Source organism: Lates calcarifer, linkage group LG1 (assembly GCF_001640805.2).
Source record: "Lates calcarifer isolate ASB-BC8 linkage group LG1, TLL_Latcal_v3, whole genome shotgun sequence".
Lineage (NCBI taxonomy): Eukaryota > Metazoa > Chordata > Actinopteri > Centropomidae > Lates > Lates calcarifer.
In genome coordinates, this window is record NC_066833.1 from 19,713,686 (window position 1) to 19,732,943 (window position 19,258).

General features: G+C 39.7%; 1 protein-coding gene across 2 annotated transcripts in view; it reads right to left on the reverse strand.

Annotated features, from left to right (window-relative positions):
• Positions 1 to 3,097: 3,097 nt before the first annotated feature.
• The window catches only part of galnt13 (UDP-N-acetyl-alpha-D-galactosamine:polypeptide N-acetylgalactosaminyltransferase 13), a 34,807-nt gene continuing 18,646 nt past the window's right edge, over positions 3,098 to 19,258 (reverse strand). Inside the window, exons 8-13 of one of the 2 annotated variants that reach the window (XM_018702476.2) lie at positions 18,779 to 18,959; positions 16,929 to 17,068; positions 14,663 to 14,761; positions 13,928 to 14,062; positions 13,581 to 13,610; positions 10,843 to 11,057 (exon numbers count right to left, since the gene is read on the reverse strand). In XM_018702476.2, the coding sequence (XP_018557992.1) occupies positions 10,872 to 11,057; positions 13,581 to 13,610; positions 13,928 to 14,062; positions 14,663 to 14,761; positions 16,929 to 17,068; positions 18,779 to 18,959 (771 nt within the window). In that variant the 3' untranslated portion in view covers positions 10,843 to 10,871. Of the gene's footprint in view, positions 6,636 to 10,842; positions 11,058 to 13,580; positions 13,611 to 13,927; positions 14,063 to 14,662; positions 14,762 to 16,928; positions 17,069 to 18,778; positions 18,960 to 19,258 lie in introns of those variants that run through there. The other variant, XM_018702475.1, reaches the window with a different exon arrangement.

The following is a 19,258-nucleotide window of genomic DNA, read 5'->3' on the forward strand; positions in this document are numbered from 1 at the left end:
ACAGGAGTGTTTTGTGGAGCAGCTCCTGGAGATTGATGATTGATTACTACACAATTACTGCTGAAAGCAGCAGGGCTCCTCCTCCTAATCACTGCTTTTGTCGCTAAAAGCAGATTATCACATAGGAGAAGCTTGTTGGAGCCACTTCCTCCCTGCAAATCAATAAAAATTACTCAAGAGACTGCAAACATACATCAGAAATGCCATTAATTCCCTAGGTTGGCTCTGTACTGTACACTATTCTCTGTGTTTGTGTGGGGGTGTGTGCCTCCCGTGGCAATGGATCTGACCCCCACTGAGATACTGGCCTCAAACCATATCTAATTAAAGCTGCTTTTCAGTGCAGGCGCTTTGGAACTTCAGGTCCCCTCAACAATTAAGCACAGGATTTCTTCCCTGGTCTCGAGCGAGAAGGAAAAGCACATCCAAAGGGTTGATTATCCCCCTCTCTCTCTCCCACTCTGCCTGAGACCATTATTGGATTCACTTAGTTGATGGAACCCCACATATTGAGCAAGTAGAGACAGGCAGACTGGGCATACAATCAAACACACAGGAGACAGATGGCGAAATAGGACAGAAAATGTATAGCATCGTATTTGAATTTGAGGCACGAAAGTATTGAAAGCCTCTCTTCATGACGGCCTAATGGAAACAGGTTAGAGAGACAATCACTTAACCGGAAGGTAAGAGGTTCAATTCCTGCTGCTGTGTCCTTGAAAGCTGCCCTGGAGAAGAGCATCAGAGAGGTACTATGGGTGAAAATGTGAGCTTTTGTTGTTATATAAAAAGGAAACTTTTGCTTTGGAGTTTTTGTTTCCCAATCATTTATCGCTGCCAAAAACTGTATTTTCAGACATATCTTTCAGTGTTGTCTGTTATTTTCTATGTTTATGTACAGTACAAATATACTGTGTGTACAGATAGGTTACTGTAACTACTGCTAAATGACTGGCAATTACAAATTAGTCATCGCAAATCACAGTCATTCCCTTGTGGCCATTACAGGGCTGTGTTATTTTAAACATTGCTCCACTACAATTTAGAGACAAGTACTGTACTTTTTATTCCACTACATTTATCTGATAGCAAGTTACTTTTCAGATCAAAATGTACATTTTACATTAAAAAATAAATAATTCGTAGTTCCACCAAAGGGTGATTTTTCCCCCCTCTAAATCTCTCAGATTGTTTGTTTAATTGACTGTTAAAGAGGTAGAATTATGTAATATTTTACAAAATGCAAAGATAAGAGAAAATTTGGAAGGCTACAAATTTATCTGACAGAACATGGTTTTATTTTTTTTCCAATCCCACTGATCATCTCAAAATCCCTCAGAGTAATTCTGCAAGGGTGGACAAAATAAGGGGAACCCTGTTATATCTCACATAATGCAATGCAGATCAACAGTACCACAAATTGCAGTCTCCGAAATGATCACAGCTGAAACAACATGTCTTTAAAATAGATAGTTAAAAGAATGGATGGGCTGAGGAAAATGGGGGAGTGTAACATGGCCCCAGTGCTCTAGACATAGTCAGAGTTTCATATTTCCTGAGATTGAATGAGTCTATGTTTTATGTAGTTGAGAACTGCACAGTGTCCATGGTGAGAAGCCCTGGTCTTGTTCTACCTTTGAGAGCCACAGCAGGCCGCAGATAGCTACAGATAAAGCATCCATTAGGGTATTATTTTAAAGCATCTCACCCCTTAATGGACTCCCATGGCCAGGCTGCAGACCCACTATCTTATCCCCACAGGCCCAGTTAACTAGCCTGGGTTTGGCTTCCTACAGGTGTGAGACTGTCGGAAACTGCAGTAAGTCCCCACAGGGCCCCTGCTGAGAATGTGGTGAGGCACTGATGTGTTGTCAGCTCCACAACAGCAACTATTAATACCTCTCCAATGGCCACCTTGGAGAGGTTTACAAATATTTATTAAAAGGTTTAAATGAAAAAGATGAAAATACATATTTGCAGTTGCAGAATGTGAGTTATTAAAAAGGGAATACTTTTCCCTGTGTCCTGTTGAATGCAAACTGCTTTCCTTGCATTTATTAAAATCTGCCACAAATGACTTAAATTTTTCACTTTGTCTCGAATCTCAAAATGATTTTGTAATATTCTAGTGCCGAAACAACTAGTCCATTAATAGTTGGTTAGAAAGTTAGATGAGAAGGCCACTGTCATATCTGTCCATTAAATATGAAGCTATAACCAGAAGCTAGTTAGTTTACAAGGGAAAAAACTAGCCTGGACTGCAGTACCAGCATTATAGTTCATGTAAAAATTACCATTTGTAGGGCTTATGTTCCAGAGGCCAGGGTAGTCATTGCTCTTAGCTAAGAAACAGTCTGGCACATAAACATCTGTAAAACCACAAATCGTTATTAGGCCTTAGAGGTGGGTAGCCGTCCTATTGGTCAGAGACAGGCTAGTTGCGTCACCCTGTTTCTTGTCTTTTTGCTAAACTGAGCTAACTGGTTGGTGGTTGTAGCTTCTTATTTATCATACGGACATGAGAACAGCATTTTCACAAATGAAATTTCTTAGATTTCATCATTAATCAGACCTAAAAAGAGAAATTTATCAGTAGCAAAAACAGTCATCCGTATGCTCAGTGTCAGTTCGATATTCCTTGTTCATTTCCATTGCCCTGCACTGAACCTCTGGCTTTTCTGTCCCATTCAGGAAGAGTAATTTTGCCTCTGAGATTTTAACAAAGCCAGAGTCACCTAAAAGGTCAAGCCTTCTTTGATTAAATGTACACAGAATAATGAGCCACGTCAGACAAATCTTCATAAAGTGACAAGAACAGATGCTTCTACACATACCAGAGACAAGAGAAATGTGACAACCATTACTATGCAGTTCTTGAGGCATCATGCTATACAGGTGCTGTCCCCTAATGGTTACCATGGAAGAAAGTCGGCAATTTACCACCTCTAAAAGCCCACACACTGGATGGAGCCTGGTAATGAGATGTACGGAGGTCTTAAAAGCTTCAAGAGCAAGGTTTATTAAACAACTGATGGGCTGGCGTGATGCGCTTGTGTTCACATTCTCATCAGTTGCTTGACACTGAAATTAATGCAAATTCTATGTTCAGTCAAGTTTTATTTTTTCTACAAAAAAGGCAAAATGTACAAACAGGTAACACTATCACTTTGCAACCAGTACATTGAAACATTACATTCCTATTTTAACACCATGCACTTTAAGATAATGAAAAACAATAAATGTGTGTGCGTAATACGAAAGAGGTGATTGAATTTTAGTCTGAATGCCAAGTAGGCACTTGGCAAGGATTCAGTATTCAAGCAGCATTGATACTATTTCACCATTAGTTGCTCCCTCATGTATGCTCGCCTAAGGTCCTTTAGGTAGTGTGAGAATTGGTTTCATGGGACCGATGATGATTTCCAAAACACACCGCAATTTCAAAACCCAAGGTAAGCACTGGTTTTTATTACCTTGATTCCAAATAAAACACTGCAATACCTCGTGATCTTTTTATCATTCAATGTCTTTCTCTGAGGAGTGTTCAAGTTTTACAGCGTCTTAGAAAAATAATTGGTTCTGTATGTACAACAACAATGAAACATGTTAACATCATAATGCCTGATCCCAGACAACAATGTAGTGAGAAGTACCTGTCACATTTCCTTGGGTGATGGGTGAATACTGATATACTGAATATTGACCTGCTTAGCAATTAATGGATAACTAAATGTTTGATCAAGCATTGATATGACAGTGACAAATTCATGAGACGTGACAGTTATTAACATCGAGATGCAGGAGCTTTTTACCTCAAAGGAAAACAGACTTAACTTTTTTTTTTCAACAACAAAACAATTCAATTATCTAAAAACCAATGAACCAAATAAAAAACATCTTTCTAAAGGCACACGTAACTATTCAGCTCCAAGACATCATGATTTCTCAAGATAGTAAAAAGAGGTGGGCAATGTCTTAGCACAAGAGTTGGAAATCAACTGATAACAGTGATGTGTGTTTTTAGTAATGACACACTCAGACAGCTGTGATAACACAGTGCAGTTAGAGTATGCTCTAAGTATACTTCTGTATACAGACGTTATCATTTAGGGAAATCCTTTACATTCATTCAAAATCAATCACGTCTACCCAGAGTAGAGTTTTGATTACTTGCTACTGCATTTCCTGCAGCCATTTCTTTTACTTACTCAAACAGCCTGTTATAAATAAACTTACAGTGCACTATGTACTCTGTCAATTCAGAAAGCTGCTTCACATTTTCATCTGTACCATATGTACTGGAACTTCTTGCTCAAATAGTTTTTCCATGGGGAGGATGTCATAGTTGCATCTATTTAGTTATTTTTATCTGAACATCTTAAGAAATCCCCCTTATCAACTAGAGCCCGACCAATAGATTGGCCAATGTCAAACAAAGAACTGCAGTACAAATATGGCAAGATATGTTTGCTGTAAATTTGACATAACTTCTAAAACATATTCGGCCACCAGAAAGCACAAATAAGCACTTTTTCAACTGTAAAATGGCCAAGTTAATATGTTTTTCACAATTTGTTAGCAACTGCATTTAAAGGATCCATATAAAAATGTAGAAATTATACAGTGATTCATTGGTGTTGTGACTTCTGCCTTTATTTGGTCAGAACTCTAATTTAAGATTTATTTATTTTTCTGCTGTGATAGCATCCCCTACATTATTGTTCTCCGGGGGCATGAACCTTTGGTACCTACAACAATGCTGATTCTGGAAATTTGTTTGGTGTAATAGGTGTGGGAGTTGCAGGAACATAACATAAATGAAAAGCTACATCTAGTGACAGTCATTGTGAACATTAGCAAACTAGGCTAACTAGCTTTTCATGTGGAAGCTAGTTATCCTAGCTTGCTAACTTTCTGTTTCTGGAAAACAGTGGTGGAAAACAAACTAATGTTTTATATTCAACAACGGGCCCTTCACAGTTCATTTCCCGGAAGCAAAATATAAGTGAAATTGAAACAACTTTTCACTAAAAATTAAAACAACAGAGCTGCTTTCACTGGGTGGTTACTGGACACATACCTCTGGCCAAATGAACTGCGACAGCACTGAATACTTCAGTCAGTCTTGGGGAGCTGGATGGATACGGTGGATCAGTGGACACTGAATAAAGAGTCAACGTTAGTGACGTTATCTCGCGTGGCCTTCGTGCATTTACGTTACTGCAGTTTGTGGTGTTTTTTCAGGTGGCTGAACGAGTCTAATGCACTCTTTGCATATGATTTGTTCATGCTTACATCACTCTCCCTTAATCCGAAACACTTTCGAACATTGGTTGATGCTCATTTCGAGGCACGAGCTTTTCACCTCCGCTCCGTCGTTTGGCCCACCTGCTTCCTGTTACCTTTCTACGTGGACCTGCGGCTGCGCTGTAAAAGGAGCGCTTGATTTTAACATGCAGCAAAGTTTCTTATGAGCGGAGCACGCGTTTAAAACAACAATATCGCAGACAATCGGGCTCATTTCATTGTGAGAAGCCAAAGTCGTGATCGCGATGGATATTCGATTAATTGTGCAACCTTACCCTCCGTTGTCAGTCAACTGTTGCCATGTGAAACGCCCACCCAGCGGCTTAAAGCTCAGACACCATTAGAAATATGTTTATCCTGTATTGAAAAATGACAAAACTGCAGTAGCTTCAGTATCATTGTAATGTATTGTTCCCTTTCACCAAAAGTGATGACAATTCAAATTTCAGTTCAACTTTGAGAACAAAAATATTAGCTGATAAATGGCTGACAGATTTTTTACAACTCAAAAATCAATATTGGTGTCAGCCTGACAAATCCAGTATTGATCGGGCTCTATTAACAGTATCACTTTCCCATTACTTCGATGTAACTCAGACACTGATATGGAAAAAGGATGAGCAGCAGTCTAGAGTGTACCTACAGGAGACACCAGTGCACCTCATGCACACTGCACAAGTTCATTTACACTGCACACAATTGCAGAGATGTATGTTGCAATATTCTTGTTATGTGTGGTCTCCCGTTTAATTGTTTGTCCAGCAGCTAAGCAGCAGTCTGAGCAGCTCAGTGGATGCACAGCTAGAATCTGTCCAACACAGTGTGAACGCTTTGATATGAGTGTCCTCCATGCACAGACCTCACACATCGTTCTCCCTGCTTGGATTTGACGAGGTCCCCAAAGCTACAGCATCATCATCATGCCGTCTGAACTGCAGGTGCAACATCTCTCAAACCTGTAGCGAACGGTAAGAGGAGACGCCTCTATAATGGTAGATAAGCAGCTGCTGCCTGGGTCTTTCATATTCGCTGGCCTGGCTGTTAAATGAGGAGGCGTATGATGTGTGTGGTAAGAGCCACCTGGTGAGGATGTGGAGAACCAGGACTGGTTAGGATGAGGACAGAGTGGTAGTAGTGGTGGTGGTGGTGGTGGTGGAGGAGGAGGAGGCGGAGGGTGTGGTGAGGGATCAGACGCTCAGGGTCATGTTACGCAGCAGCCACTGCTGAGAGCGACTGCCGTTGCAGTCTCTCAGGGTGGGGACCATCTTATCCTCCTCAGACGGCATGTCCAAACACTGGTTGCTGTTCACATGCAGCAGGGTGAGTCGCTGGAGAGAGATGGACAAAGACACAGGCAATTAACAGATGTAAAGAGGTACACATTAATGTACAGGCATGAAACAAATACAAGTTCAATACAGCTCCTCCCTTGTTTTGCTGTAAAGTCAGCCTCAATCAACCTACAATGTTCCCTCGTTTTGAGTATTATTTAATGCATAATTGTTTAAAATTATAATTCTCCTCAACTGTAATTCAACTCTTGTCTAGACAAAGGTTAATCCACCTGGATGACTATCTGGATGAGATGAACCTTCAAAGACACACTTAAACTATTGATTTCCCGTTATTTCACAAAAATACCTTTCAGCCCAGCAAATGGCCTGAGCTTGTTACTTTTTGTTCTTGATTTTTTGCTCCCTGCCCAGCATGAAATGGTTGAGAGACAAAGCGAACAAGTGTTTGATGAAGAAAGCCAGAGCAAATGAACATTTTCTCAGGAGTTGGCAGACAAAACAGGGGGTAAAATTCCAGTAAATATTGGACATGGAGGTAGAGTAAGGTGGTGGGACAGAGAACTACAACATGATGAGGCCCTTGCTGTTGTGTTTCTGTCAAATGTCCAGGTAGGGAAGTGCTTGCTCAAACATTCACTCTAAGAACTTAGACCTCTTGAAAAGACTATGCAAACATAATATATTAGGCCTATGTGTAAATCTTTGTGTACCAGCTTGCCATATAAATGACCGAATAGCTATGAAGGTTGTCTGATTTCCTGGAGAATTTAAAAAATCTGCTAATGTTGCAGCAAAAGGAGGATGTAAGAAAACATTATATTTAGGCTTATTATGGGTCATTCATGTTATGCCATCATTAATGATTTGACTATAACAAGTCAAAATGTCTACTCCGTTTTGGCTTTTGTCTCTGTAATTTAGCCTTGCTTAGCAAAATGTGAGTTGATTCCTTTTCAGTTGATTGACATATCAACTCATCTCATTGTATCAGTAATGTCATCAATAATTAATAAATATGAGCTCAGTTATGTCAGATCATGGGAGTACTGTTTAAGTACTCTTTATTTTTTTAAGGGAGGATTTAGTTCTGACCTCAAATGTTCCTGTTATTTTTGGAGTTTATTCTGCAGTGGCAAACCATGTCCTCACAACAACATGAACTCAGATTTATCTCCTGCTCCACTCCACACATTGTCCCCTCTCCCCTGTCAGTCCCGTCTTGTGTACTGCTCTATCACACAAGCCAGAAAAGCCAGAAGACAGAGCATACGCTTTTAAAATGTCCAGACTGGAAAAACACACCTGTTGTGATGAGCTGAACTCAAACACCCCATGGGCATGTAGCACAGAAATCTGTGGCTATCTGCCGCAAGGGCTCCAGAGATAACACCCCCCCCCTTCCCACTAACAACTGGGAGAGAACTCTCAATGGCCTTGATTAACCATTTATGTTCATACCCATGAAGTAACACACTTCCGCAATTTCGTTCCTCACTTTGGTTGCTTTTCTTGTCCTAATGATCACATGCAGTAGCAGCGTTGGCTGGTAAGGAGAGGCAGTGCCTCTGCTGGGGAAAACAAAGCTGTGAGAGGAACTTGGAAAATTATGTTAGGTGCTACTGTACTGAGATACCACATAGTTTTATAATGTTTGCAAAAGAAAACTTGCAACATGCATGATAACTCATCACAAAATGAGAAAGCCTCAGCATCACCAGTTTGCACCCTGTTATCTGAGAGTAACTGTCAGAGTAAACAATGGAGCAAACATGAAAGAAAATACATGAGAACAACTACAAACCAAAGTCTGCATTTGGCAATAAAACATGTGCACTGGCATGATTATATTTTCCTGTGGCTGAGACATAATTCTTCATTAAAACAAGATTGTGCTTTGACTGTTGACAGGAGATATTCAGACTAATGAGCACACAGAGACACTCTGGCCATGTTTGACCTTAAGCTATAAAACACAAGGGCCTGACATTCTCTGCCTGGATACAAAGAAGTGCACGCGCACATACACACACAATTACGCACATACACAAACAATTACGCGCGCACACACACACACACACACACACACACACACACACACACACACAAACCCATCTTCCCTGAAGTACATATTACAGACTGCCCTACAGGCCACATTTGTTCAAACAGACCAAGAACAAAGAGAGCAGGTGGCGTTCGACCTTACACACCTGCCAAAAAACTAAAGAAAAGAACAATAAAGTAGCTCTACACTAGAGACATCTTTCTTCTCTTTATTGGAAAAAAAAAATTAAACAGCAGCTACAACTTTGACACTGATAAGACAGTTATAGGGTTCAGCCTACAATTTTAAGCATATAAGAAGAAGAAGAAAGAAAATCAGATATTTCTCTCAATTGAGAAAGTGTTTTAAATGACAGTTATTTGAAAAAATCTAAAAAAAAAAAATTTTTTTGTATATTGTGCAAATGACAAACCACAAAACCAACAAACGTCTCTCTAAAGGCATGTTAATATATGGAGCTTCTGCAAGCTGAAGATAGATCTCATCTGTAAATCATATTCTCATTATTGCTTATGCAATAATGGGAATAGTATTTTTTTCTTTCATTCAAAGATCTGTACCCACTCTACTGGCAGAAAAGACAGGGGCATGGTATAACAGCAGAGGGTAGAAAAAAAATGTTCAACATTTAATGAAAATACTAGAAATATAGAGGTCCTGTCCTTTGTTCATAATTATTTCATGCCTCCTTTGGGGCAGAGAAAACTCCCATCTCAGCCTCCCAGCAAACCAACCAGCATCTCCAGAGCAAGTCAATGAGTGTGTGCACAGCTGAGACCGGCTAATTAAATGAGGATGGTTTCTAACCGTAAGCCCCGGTTGAAGAACATTATCCTCTTTGTCACCAGGCAGCACACTGGTCATGCTGAAAGGCACAAGAGTTCCTGTTTGATGAGATCTTGTGCTGACTGTGGAAGAAAAATCTAGAGGGTTGAGCTGATTTTTTGTGGGAAAATACAGAAACAGCAAATTCCTTTTGTCTCAAGGCAGAGTCAGGCAATAATCTCATTTACTCTTATACTGCCCTGCTCTTGTCTACAAGCTCTCCTCTCGTGCTGGCTATGCCACGAGGACCTCTGAGAGCGAACAGCAAATCAGGCCATCTAACAGCAGGTCACTTTACTGCTGCAACTCTGACACACACCAGCAGCCCTGGGAGCTCCTTACCCCAATTTACCCTGTTTGGACACAAAAACTGACATGCTACAGTGAAATTGCTCTTTAGCTTTTTCAGAGATACAATAGTACAGGACTCTGAGGTGCAAACTCCAGATAACTCAGCAGAAAAGAAATGACTGTAGGGAAAATGACAGACAGGCACTAGAACTGGAAAAGGCAGGAAAATAACAGCCCTGAAATGGACAGAAATGCTGAGCCAAAAACATTCCTCACAGAAGTATGTAAATAAGCAGGCTGAGCGGTGAAAAGCACTGATAATTGGGATTCATTGGTTTTACAATATGTACATGGCACACAGTGTACACAGCTGCCTCAGGCCAATAGGAGAGTAGCCTGAGAGGCCAGGGCCATGAAAGGTAGGTTCACAATGAAGGATCACTTCAAAAGAACTTGTAAACAATGGCAAGCCCATTTCAATCAGCCCTGCCTGTAGATAATCAGCTAAAAATAAACACATCCTCCTCCATCTCAGGCATCATTCACCAAGCACTGGCAGTCCAAGGGACAGCCAGCGAATTCCCATCAAAATAAAATATTTATGTTGGAAAATAAATGTCAAATGAGATCTAATTTAGCATGAAGACTAGCTAAAGGTCTTGCAGATAGCGTCTTATACACAGAACCATCTTGATGGGACATCTGTCATTGCTTGTTGCGCTTCTGCCTCTGTCTTCATGCCTTCTCCCAGAAAGGTCACCGGTAAAAGCTACTTAATGCTTCCTAAAACAATCTGCATGCACATTCCGACTAATGACTGAAATATCAACATCATAACAACAAGCTCTACATTCATCTGTTCTCACTGACAAAAAAAAAAAAAAGAAAGAACACAGAAAGTACTTAGCCACAATCAGCTGCAAAGGTGCATATTAAAGCCAGAGGAGGTCAAACTAATCTACTTCTAGTTCTAACAATACTAAACTACATGACTACAGAGCTGCTAAAATGACTGCCAGCTTCTGTTGTAAGCCTAGATTGTACTGACCTGCTCACCTCAGGACCTACAGGCGACCAAAGCAGACAGGAGCTTAGAGAATATAATCAGTGGGGCTGAAGTAGAGACGTCTAGCAACCTCCAGACGAGTGTAGTTGTGGAGGACCCAGGCCTGCACAGGACTATTGTTACAGTACTCCACTGTGGGGCCGTAGGTGCCATCCTCCAGACGGCTGATGGTCAGACAAGATTGGGTGATGATGTGGAGGAAGGTGTGCTTCTGCAACCAGCCGGAAGTGAGAGGGACACACGGTAGTGAAGGTAAATCCAAGAGTCGCCACTTACTCTTAAATCAATCCATCTGGTCTTCAGAGCCAACTTTTCCAGGTTAATAAGAGGTGTTTTTTTTCCCCAGTAACAGTTAATATAAAAAAATATGTTGTTTATTTAAGGTATTCAAACTCTGGATTTAACAGCTGACCTTTACATAAAATTTGACATTTCTGCTGCATTACCATGAAATAATTCAAATATTCATGAATTCCCACACACTGTCAGCACTTAATAGTTAATTAGACACAACATTTTGATCATGAACCCTTGGTAGGCACTGAATCCACAATGTAAAACAACAAAATCTATGCTAAAGCCACAGGACAGCCGATCAAAAAGGGGGGTAAGATCTCAAAACTTGAGTTACCACATCAATAACTGATTTAAAAAAATATATCTTTAAAATGAGACAAACATTATGATCAAGTATCTGTACAATACAAATTAAAATACTTTTTTAAATTTATTTTTTTATTAATGCTGTAAAAGATTATCATTCGCTTCTGGTTATTGTCTGATCTGCCTCCCCTAAAATCCTTTTTGAACCTTTTTTTTAAATATATATCACTCTGTTCTTTTAAGGAATAAATATTAAACACTTGTTTTCTAATTTTGTATAGTTGTATTTATGTATTTTTGAAAGCTCCGATATGACTGACTGAAACTGAAGTGCTTGAAAACCAAATAAATATGGATGTCTCACATGTGCCAAAAATCATTTACTCAATTAAACCAAAAATTAGAAGCATTTTATTTCTTTAATTTTTCTGATCTTTGCCATCCACCTCATAAAGTCATGCCTAGTGAAGATCTGTGAGTCAAATGTTATGTCTATCTAATGCTCACTGTGTGTGGAAATTCCACCTTTTCTTTTAAGTGATCACAATTTCCTTCACATCTGTCCAGCAATGCATTGGCTAATTCTTACTTTAAATATACAAGGCTTAAAACAATGAAGTATTTCGGCTTACTTACATTTGGCGTCTTTGCGGAAAAGACAACCTGGCAACTCACAGTTGGAAAACTACACTAGTGAAACTACAGTCTCTACTACACTAACACAAAACATGACATGTAAACCCAAGTGAGTACAAGTACAAGTATAGCTGGATCACTAGCAGAATAATCTTGACTGCCATAACGTATGTAACTGACTTATTTCTCACTGTGAGAAATAAAAAGGAAGACTGTCTGTTACGTTTGTGAATGAATAAAGAAGGAATATGGAAATGACAGGTATTCCTGTGAAAAAGAAACTGATGACCAGATGAAATGTTAATGGCACTCAAGTCACCCAGGATTGAGTCCCTGTCTGTCACACCTGGGCTAAAAAATAACTGACAGCGGTGAAACCCCACAGCTGTTTACAACAGAAACTAGTCCTCTTCGTTCATGAATTATTCATTTTTTTCGTTTTAAGAATGCACCCAGAGAACAAAGTGTAATGAAAGTGTTTCTCCTAGGGTTTGCTCCATGCTTGATGGAAAGGCCTTGGGGTTTCCTCACCTTGTCATATCTGCATCTCAGCGATAGAACATCTCAATCACAGTGAGACAACACTGTATTCAGTACAGTAATTTCTACCCTCTCCCATTGCCAAAAAAAAATGCATAAACAAGAGATGCTTTTTGAGTTGTATAATCCATAATGTACACTGTGTTCTGAGTCAGCAGGACTTGAGGAGAATATTTGGGGTTATTCTATGAGATTCAAAATGTATTTCTGTTTTCCATTTAAGAGCTTACAGCATCTGTTCTTGCATTTGATTGAATACTGACATGATAAGACTATTACAGATTGCATAAGCAGGAATATTAAGTCAAATGAAACTCTGGTGTTTAATGTGCACTTTTTGGCATTGCCATCTATCTAATCTAGTTTTCATTCTGGTGCTACAATACCACACGTGGAATAAACTGTGACTCTCACAACTGTACTTTTGTATAAATTCAGCAGTGATTTATGTGAGTGTGTCTTACAGGCCAAGATGTCTATAATGAACCACACTATGAAAATACATTAGGATTCATTTATTTGTTTTTCATCCTTATCCATCATAGATTTCACTGTTGTTTTGTTTGGATTTCTAAGATATTATATTAGCTTCACTTGTAGCTCTAACATTTGGTTTACTTTTAATGACTGGCCATCAAGTTGAATATTTGTCCTGTCATTGGTTTAGATATTTGGCCACTTATTGCTTGATTGTTAAGTGGCAGATGCTGCAGTCTGATGTCGACGATTGGGCGAAATGTTTTAATCTCAGACAGTATTCTTATTTTTAGGATCAAAGTCCACGTAAGATTAGGTTTCGCCCGGAAATAGATCCAGTTCACACTGAGATTTAAATTATCTACTCTAATGACCAGTGGCACTTCACAGTCCACACACTGTTATAGGATATCACGATACTGGAAGCACGATACAAACTATGGAGCAACATTCAGGAGTGACGACTAGAACAGCTTACCTCAAAATCATATTCCCACTTGCCAACATACTATGGAAAAGCAGAGAACATGAGAGGAGAGACATAGCTGCTGAGTGGAAAAAGCAACTCAGCTTCTATGTTGTTAAAAAAAAAAACACTGCCATACAGCACCATCTGGTGGCTGCAAACAGGTTCTCAATTTCCCACTTGGCACTATCCAAATCCTCGGTGTCCACATGCAGTCTCATCAGACACAAACTGACACAATCTATCAGCATTTCATCAAAGTCATTTCAATACATCGGCCATCAGGAAGAGGAAATGGCTGCCTGCAATAATGGCCTCATTTCAGATTATTTGGCTACTTCGGAGAACACAGATCCTACCTCTGCATCGTACTCAAACATCTGATTGCCCTTCATGTGGTGACACTTGAGCATGACGACAGGTCCATTGAGGCGAGAGACATCCAGACAGAGGTCATCTGTCCTAATTTCTTTATCTGCCGTGTATGAGAACACCTGGAAACAAAATGTCTCACTCAGAAGATGAAAAACATCAGGAACACCACCATTATTCATCATCTTGCATTCAAGAAACAATTACATTAGATTCCTTCATCATTTATGTGGGACCAAACCTGATTTAAACTTGGCTTATGGTCTCTACAAGAGTTTTTAGAGTTTTTTTTTTTTTTTAAAGATACTGTATTTAAACTCCCCTTTTACGTGTTTTACTGTAACTACATGATTGCTCCATATAATGGCCTATAACAAGAGCTGTAATGGCAGAGGGAACAATGATGAGACCAAAATACAATTTAATTCTTGGCACAAACCTCCATAAAATACCAAAGATGTTACAATATCCCACAGCGTGGAACTAAATCAACAATGAACTTTAGAAACAAGAACGAAAAACCTGGCAAAAACCCAGACTAGGGTTGTATTGAAAATCTGTGGCATTGACTTAAAACTTGGCAGCTCACATAAAACTTTGCACCCAAACTGATTGAACTCAAGTTTTCCAGCAAAGGTGAAATCCCAAGGCTCATGTATCCAAAGAAGTAATAAAAGCTTGGGTGCACTGAATGTTAATTTACAAGTACATGCTTTCCTCACCTGGTTTCCGCCCATGCCGTGACAGTTGAAAAAGCCAACTTTCTCGTTCTCCTTTCTTCCCATGTTGTCCACACACTGGTTGGTTTCAACATTTCTGATCTACCAGCGAGAAGTACAGAATTTGTCCTCAATTTCCACAACTCAGAATTCAGTTGTTAATATGGTCAAAACCTTGTGAAACTACCTTCTATTTCATTGTACTGGTAAGTATTACAGTCAGTTTTATTCATGCAGGGGTATAATACATACAAATGTATTTATTATTTGACAGTACCTCAGGGTGCATTGTCAAACACAAGCCAGGCAGACCATGCTCAACATCCTTTATTAAAGTGTATTGTCTTTTCCCATTTTTTGGAAAATGGAAAAAAAATTAGTTAATGTTTATGCCTGTCCTCTTCATTAATGTTATTGTTTCTTTTGTTATTTCCAATTTTTAAATGCTGTTTTGCATAGAGCTGAAACAACTAATCTGTTAATGGACTGGCTGATGAACAGGAATTTAATCTGAAACTATTTCGACGATTAGTTCCCAGTAGTAAGTATTCTTCATGTAAATATTTTCTGGATCCTGTGTGGATCTGATGCTTTTCTTTGTCAGACATGCAAACATGTAAACACATATCTCATAAGTTTGGGGTTTGAGCAGTTTGCCAAATAAGTAAAATATGTCATTTGAAGACATTACATTGGACTCTTGTAAATTATTACATTTTTCACTATTTTATTTCAGACTTTTCATAGACAAAATGATGTTTTGATTCTGTACTGAGAGATTAATCAATAATAATTTTAATCATTACATTTACATTACATCTGGCATATCAACATTTTGACACACCCTACTGATTTTAAATGCGAGATCACACACAATTCACAGAATCAATGTTGTAGAACAGACAACCCAAGTGTCTGTCAAAACTGGCAATAACAGTAAGTCACCACACCCAGTTTTTTCCCCATTGCTAGGTTAACCATGAGAATTAATCAATTCCAAAACAGTGACTGCGAAAAATGTATGTTAATCACTATGTCTGTCTGAGTTCACTGATTCCTCCTTAAAATCATGTATGTAACAGATCATGTGTCATCATGTTATGGTAATCCAACTTCTATTCATTATCTTCACATTATAAGCCGACACAGTTCTGAGTAACCACTGACAGCACAGCTCCCACTGACTTTATAGTCAACTCAGCTTTCCAATGAACTCGTACATTCACAGAGCTAAGAGCTGAGCTGGCTCTATATGTTGCCTGAGCAACTTATTATGCCTATCATGCAGGAACAGAACGGCGTTCATAATTAAGCGATATAAAACCTAATGGTTCCAGCTGTTAAAGAAAGGCTGACTGTGTTACGGAGGATGAGAATCACTAAAAGGAAGTCTGGTGAGGAGGATGACGCGAGCTGAGGTGCTGCAGTGGCTAAAGAGAGAGCTTGTACTGCAGTTACAGCAGAGCAGCGCAGATGAAAAAAATCCTCTCATCCTCAGCAGTATGAATGTTGGAGGATTACAAGCTCATTTCACCATCAGTTCTTCAACTGACATTACTTTTAAATGGCCTCCATCTACCGTTCAGACAGCACACTGGATGTCAGCTCCGACTTTACCTCATGCTGCACTGCTGTCGACACAGATCCCTGGTTAACAGAAGGCAAATTCAGGTCACTTTTTTGTCTGCTTGAGTGGGAACCAACTAATAAAAGGAACTTAACCTTGTGTTATCTTGAAGACAATTAACAATCAATTCTCACACGCCTTAGCTACAAATTATCAGACAGTTCCCACAATACCCTTCTTAGTTTCTCACTTGTAGTTCTATCTCTGCTTATTAAAGTTAGAATCTGATGAAACATTTACACAGTATTTTATATTCATATAACAGGCAAATGTGTTTTAAAATTAATTTTAGCTCAAGTATAATACAGAACAATGAGACTGTGTAGAATGTATACAGCCTAATCTCTCCTCCCTACCACATGTAATTTAACTGTGTAAACGTGTGACTGGGATCCGATACTGGCTGCACGAACAACCCATTGTTTGTTTATCATATGTGTTCAATACCAGCAGCTGGGATGTCTGCTTCTATCTCATTTTGTTCAGCCTTTGCTGAATTCAGAGATTTTCAGATTTATCTTGCAGCGATGTTGTTTTTCTGTATACACAGCCCAAAGGCTACAAGGACATATCTGACTGAATGCAGAAGGCGCCAGTCTATCTGCTGAATTATGGGAGATCAGAACACATGAAAGCTCATACTTCACCAAGTGAGTAGTATCTTCTTGGGATCTGGGAGTCTGGGTAGATGTTCTCTAGATACCAGGAGAACGGTTTGCACTTCAAGGCCTCACGGAGGGCTTTACGGGAAGAGACGTCTCCGTAGTCCACCCGCATCACACCTGAAGAGAAAATGCAGAAACAAGGATTCAGACATATGTATCGCTGCACATCATCAGTCTGTCATTCACCTTAGCATTTACAATTTCTCACCCTGAGAATAGATGGGTAGTCCTGTTTTCATGCAACACCAAAACTAAACACCAGAGGGACCCTTTCTAAAGAACCACCTTATACCCTCTCCTGAAAATACAGACTTTTCTATTAAATGATGTATAAATTACCTGGTTAGTACAAAGAGCAATGTCTTACGAGGCCAAGTCTTATTAGATTTATACAAATGGTGTCTTGGTGCAACAGTTGTGGTATATATGTGTCATTTACTATATTACTTAAATGAAATGGACACTTCAAAATGTATCAGCCTTAATCCAACTGAGCACTGAGGAACGATAAGACACTTTAGACAGAGTGCTTTTCAAGGACCCATAGCTTGCATGTACATAGCCCATGAAAGAACATGATTGCAATAAGGGAGAATGGACTGAAATTTTCGAAAACCTGACAACACATAAAACCAACAGTAGAGTGCTGTGTATTTATCCATCAAAGATGAGGCAAACAATGCAAACAGGATCCTCTATGATAGGCCCCACTCTTTAATCTGGGAAATAGAAATTTCAAGTTGGCAGATAAAAGCAATGAGCTGAAGGCCACTCTTCCTCCCCTGGCTCTCTATTTCCCCTTCTTTCACTCTGTAGGGTCTGAGCATCACATGTTGCAGATGATGAATAGCCTCTTTGATCTTGAAATCACCAGTGCAGAGGAGGGAGATGCACTTTTAATAGGATCACTCGATGCCACTCCCAAACTCAGCCTGAGCAGCATACTGTGGATCTCTGTGCCAATAAGTGAGGTCTGGCAGAAGCGTGGCCCAGATCATTCTCCCTAATGTCCTGGAGGAACAGACAGTCGTTGTGAGGCCACAGTACGCAGGAAGACTCATCCATCACAACCCCAGCTCTGTCTGCACGCTTGCCCATGGAGAATCCTACCTGACTGAGTGGTTGGGAAGGTCAAAATTTGTGCTATAAGATTGGCAGATTACGGATGATCCCTTATAGGTTGGCCAGCATCTAAAACACTTAACCAGAGATTTCCGGGACACTGCCGTCTGCTAAAGGGTAATCACATTACTAAGTCGACAGATGGAGGGCTACTCATCTCTCAGTCTGCACAAACGTATTGTTCTGGTTTATCTGTGTGTTTGTTTGTTGTGTGTGTGTGTGTGTGTGTGTGTGTGTGTGTGTGAGCTCTGTTGGAGACAAGACCATCTCCCAACCACCACCTTAGATTCAGGACAACACTAAAAATGTGTCTGGAAAGTATGTAGTAATTAATTCCACTTTGCGGATGACAAAAGCAGCATTAAATCCCTTTGTAAGACAGAGTAAAAAGAGAAATATAATTTCATAAATGAGCAAGAAAAAGTACCATGAAAGACAGTGACAGAATAAAGGGGAGTGGACAAGTCTTTCCCTTTCACGCCAATTTGCTAAATGTAATATCAGAGAGCACATAAGTGGCACAGAGGAGTTTCGTAATGAGGATTGTTCATATCTGCTTTTGAAAGGCAGTTAACAATGAATAAATCATCTATTCAATTCCCAACTCAACTATGTATTCAATGAAACTTTTCAGAGATGAAGACTTCAGGCCATTTCAGTGGCAGAAAGATTCAGTCAGACAGAGGCAGTTTCATCGCTCCGTACCTGGTGATATAATATAGAAGAAGTCTTTGAAATCATCCATCCAGACTTCGGCCAGGCGCCTGTTGTTCTTGTTGATGACTTGGCCCGTTCCTCCAGGGAAGCTGTATGGGGTGGCCTTCCGGAAAACATGGCCCACATGGGAACATGTTACAATTTCCAAAGAGCCACCACACTGCCAGATCTACAGACACATAAAGACAAGCTGAATTTATATAGTATGCAGTAAGAAAGCAGAAAAATACACTCAGTACACACTTAACAAAACACATGACAGTTCCCTTCACTGACTGTTCAACAGGTGACGAAGAAATTGATTAACTGTCATCAATAAGGACATTTTGCTCTTCATTTTCAGAGCAGTGCGGCATCCAGGAGGAGCGAGGAGACAAGAGACCGTCATCTTTCCTGTTGATGGACTGCTTTACTGGAAATCTGTTAGTGACTGGATGCTGCTTTGAAGCTGAATCACAGCGAAACCAC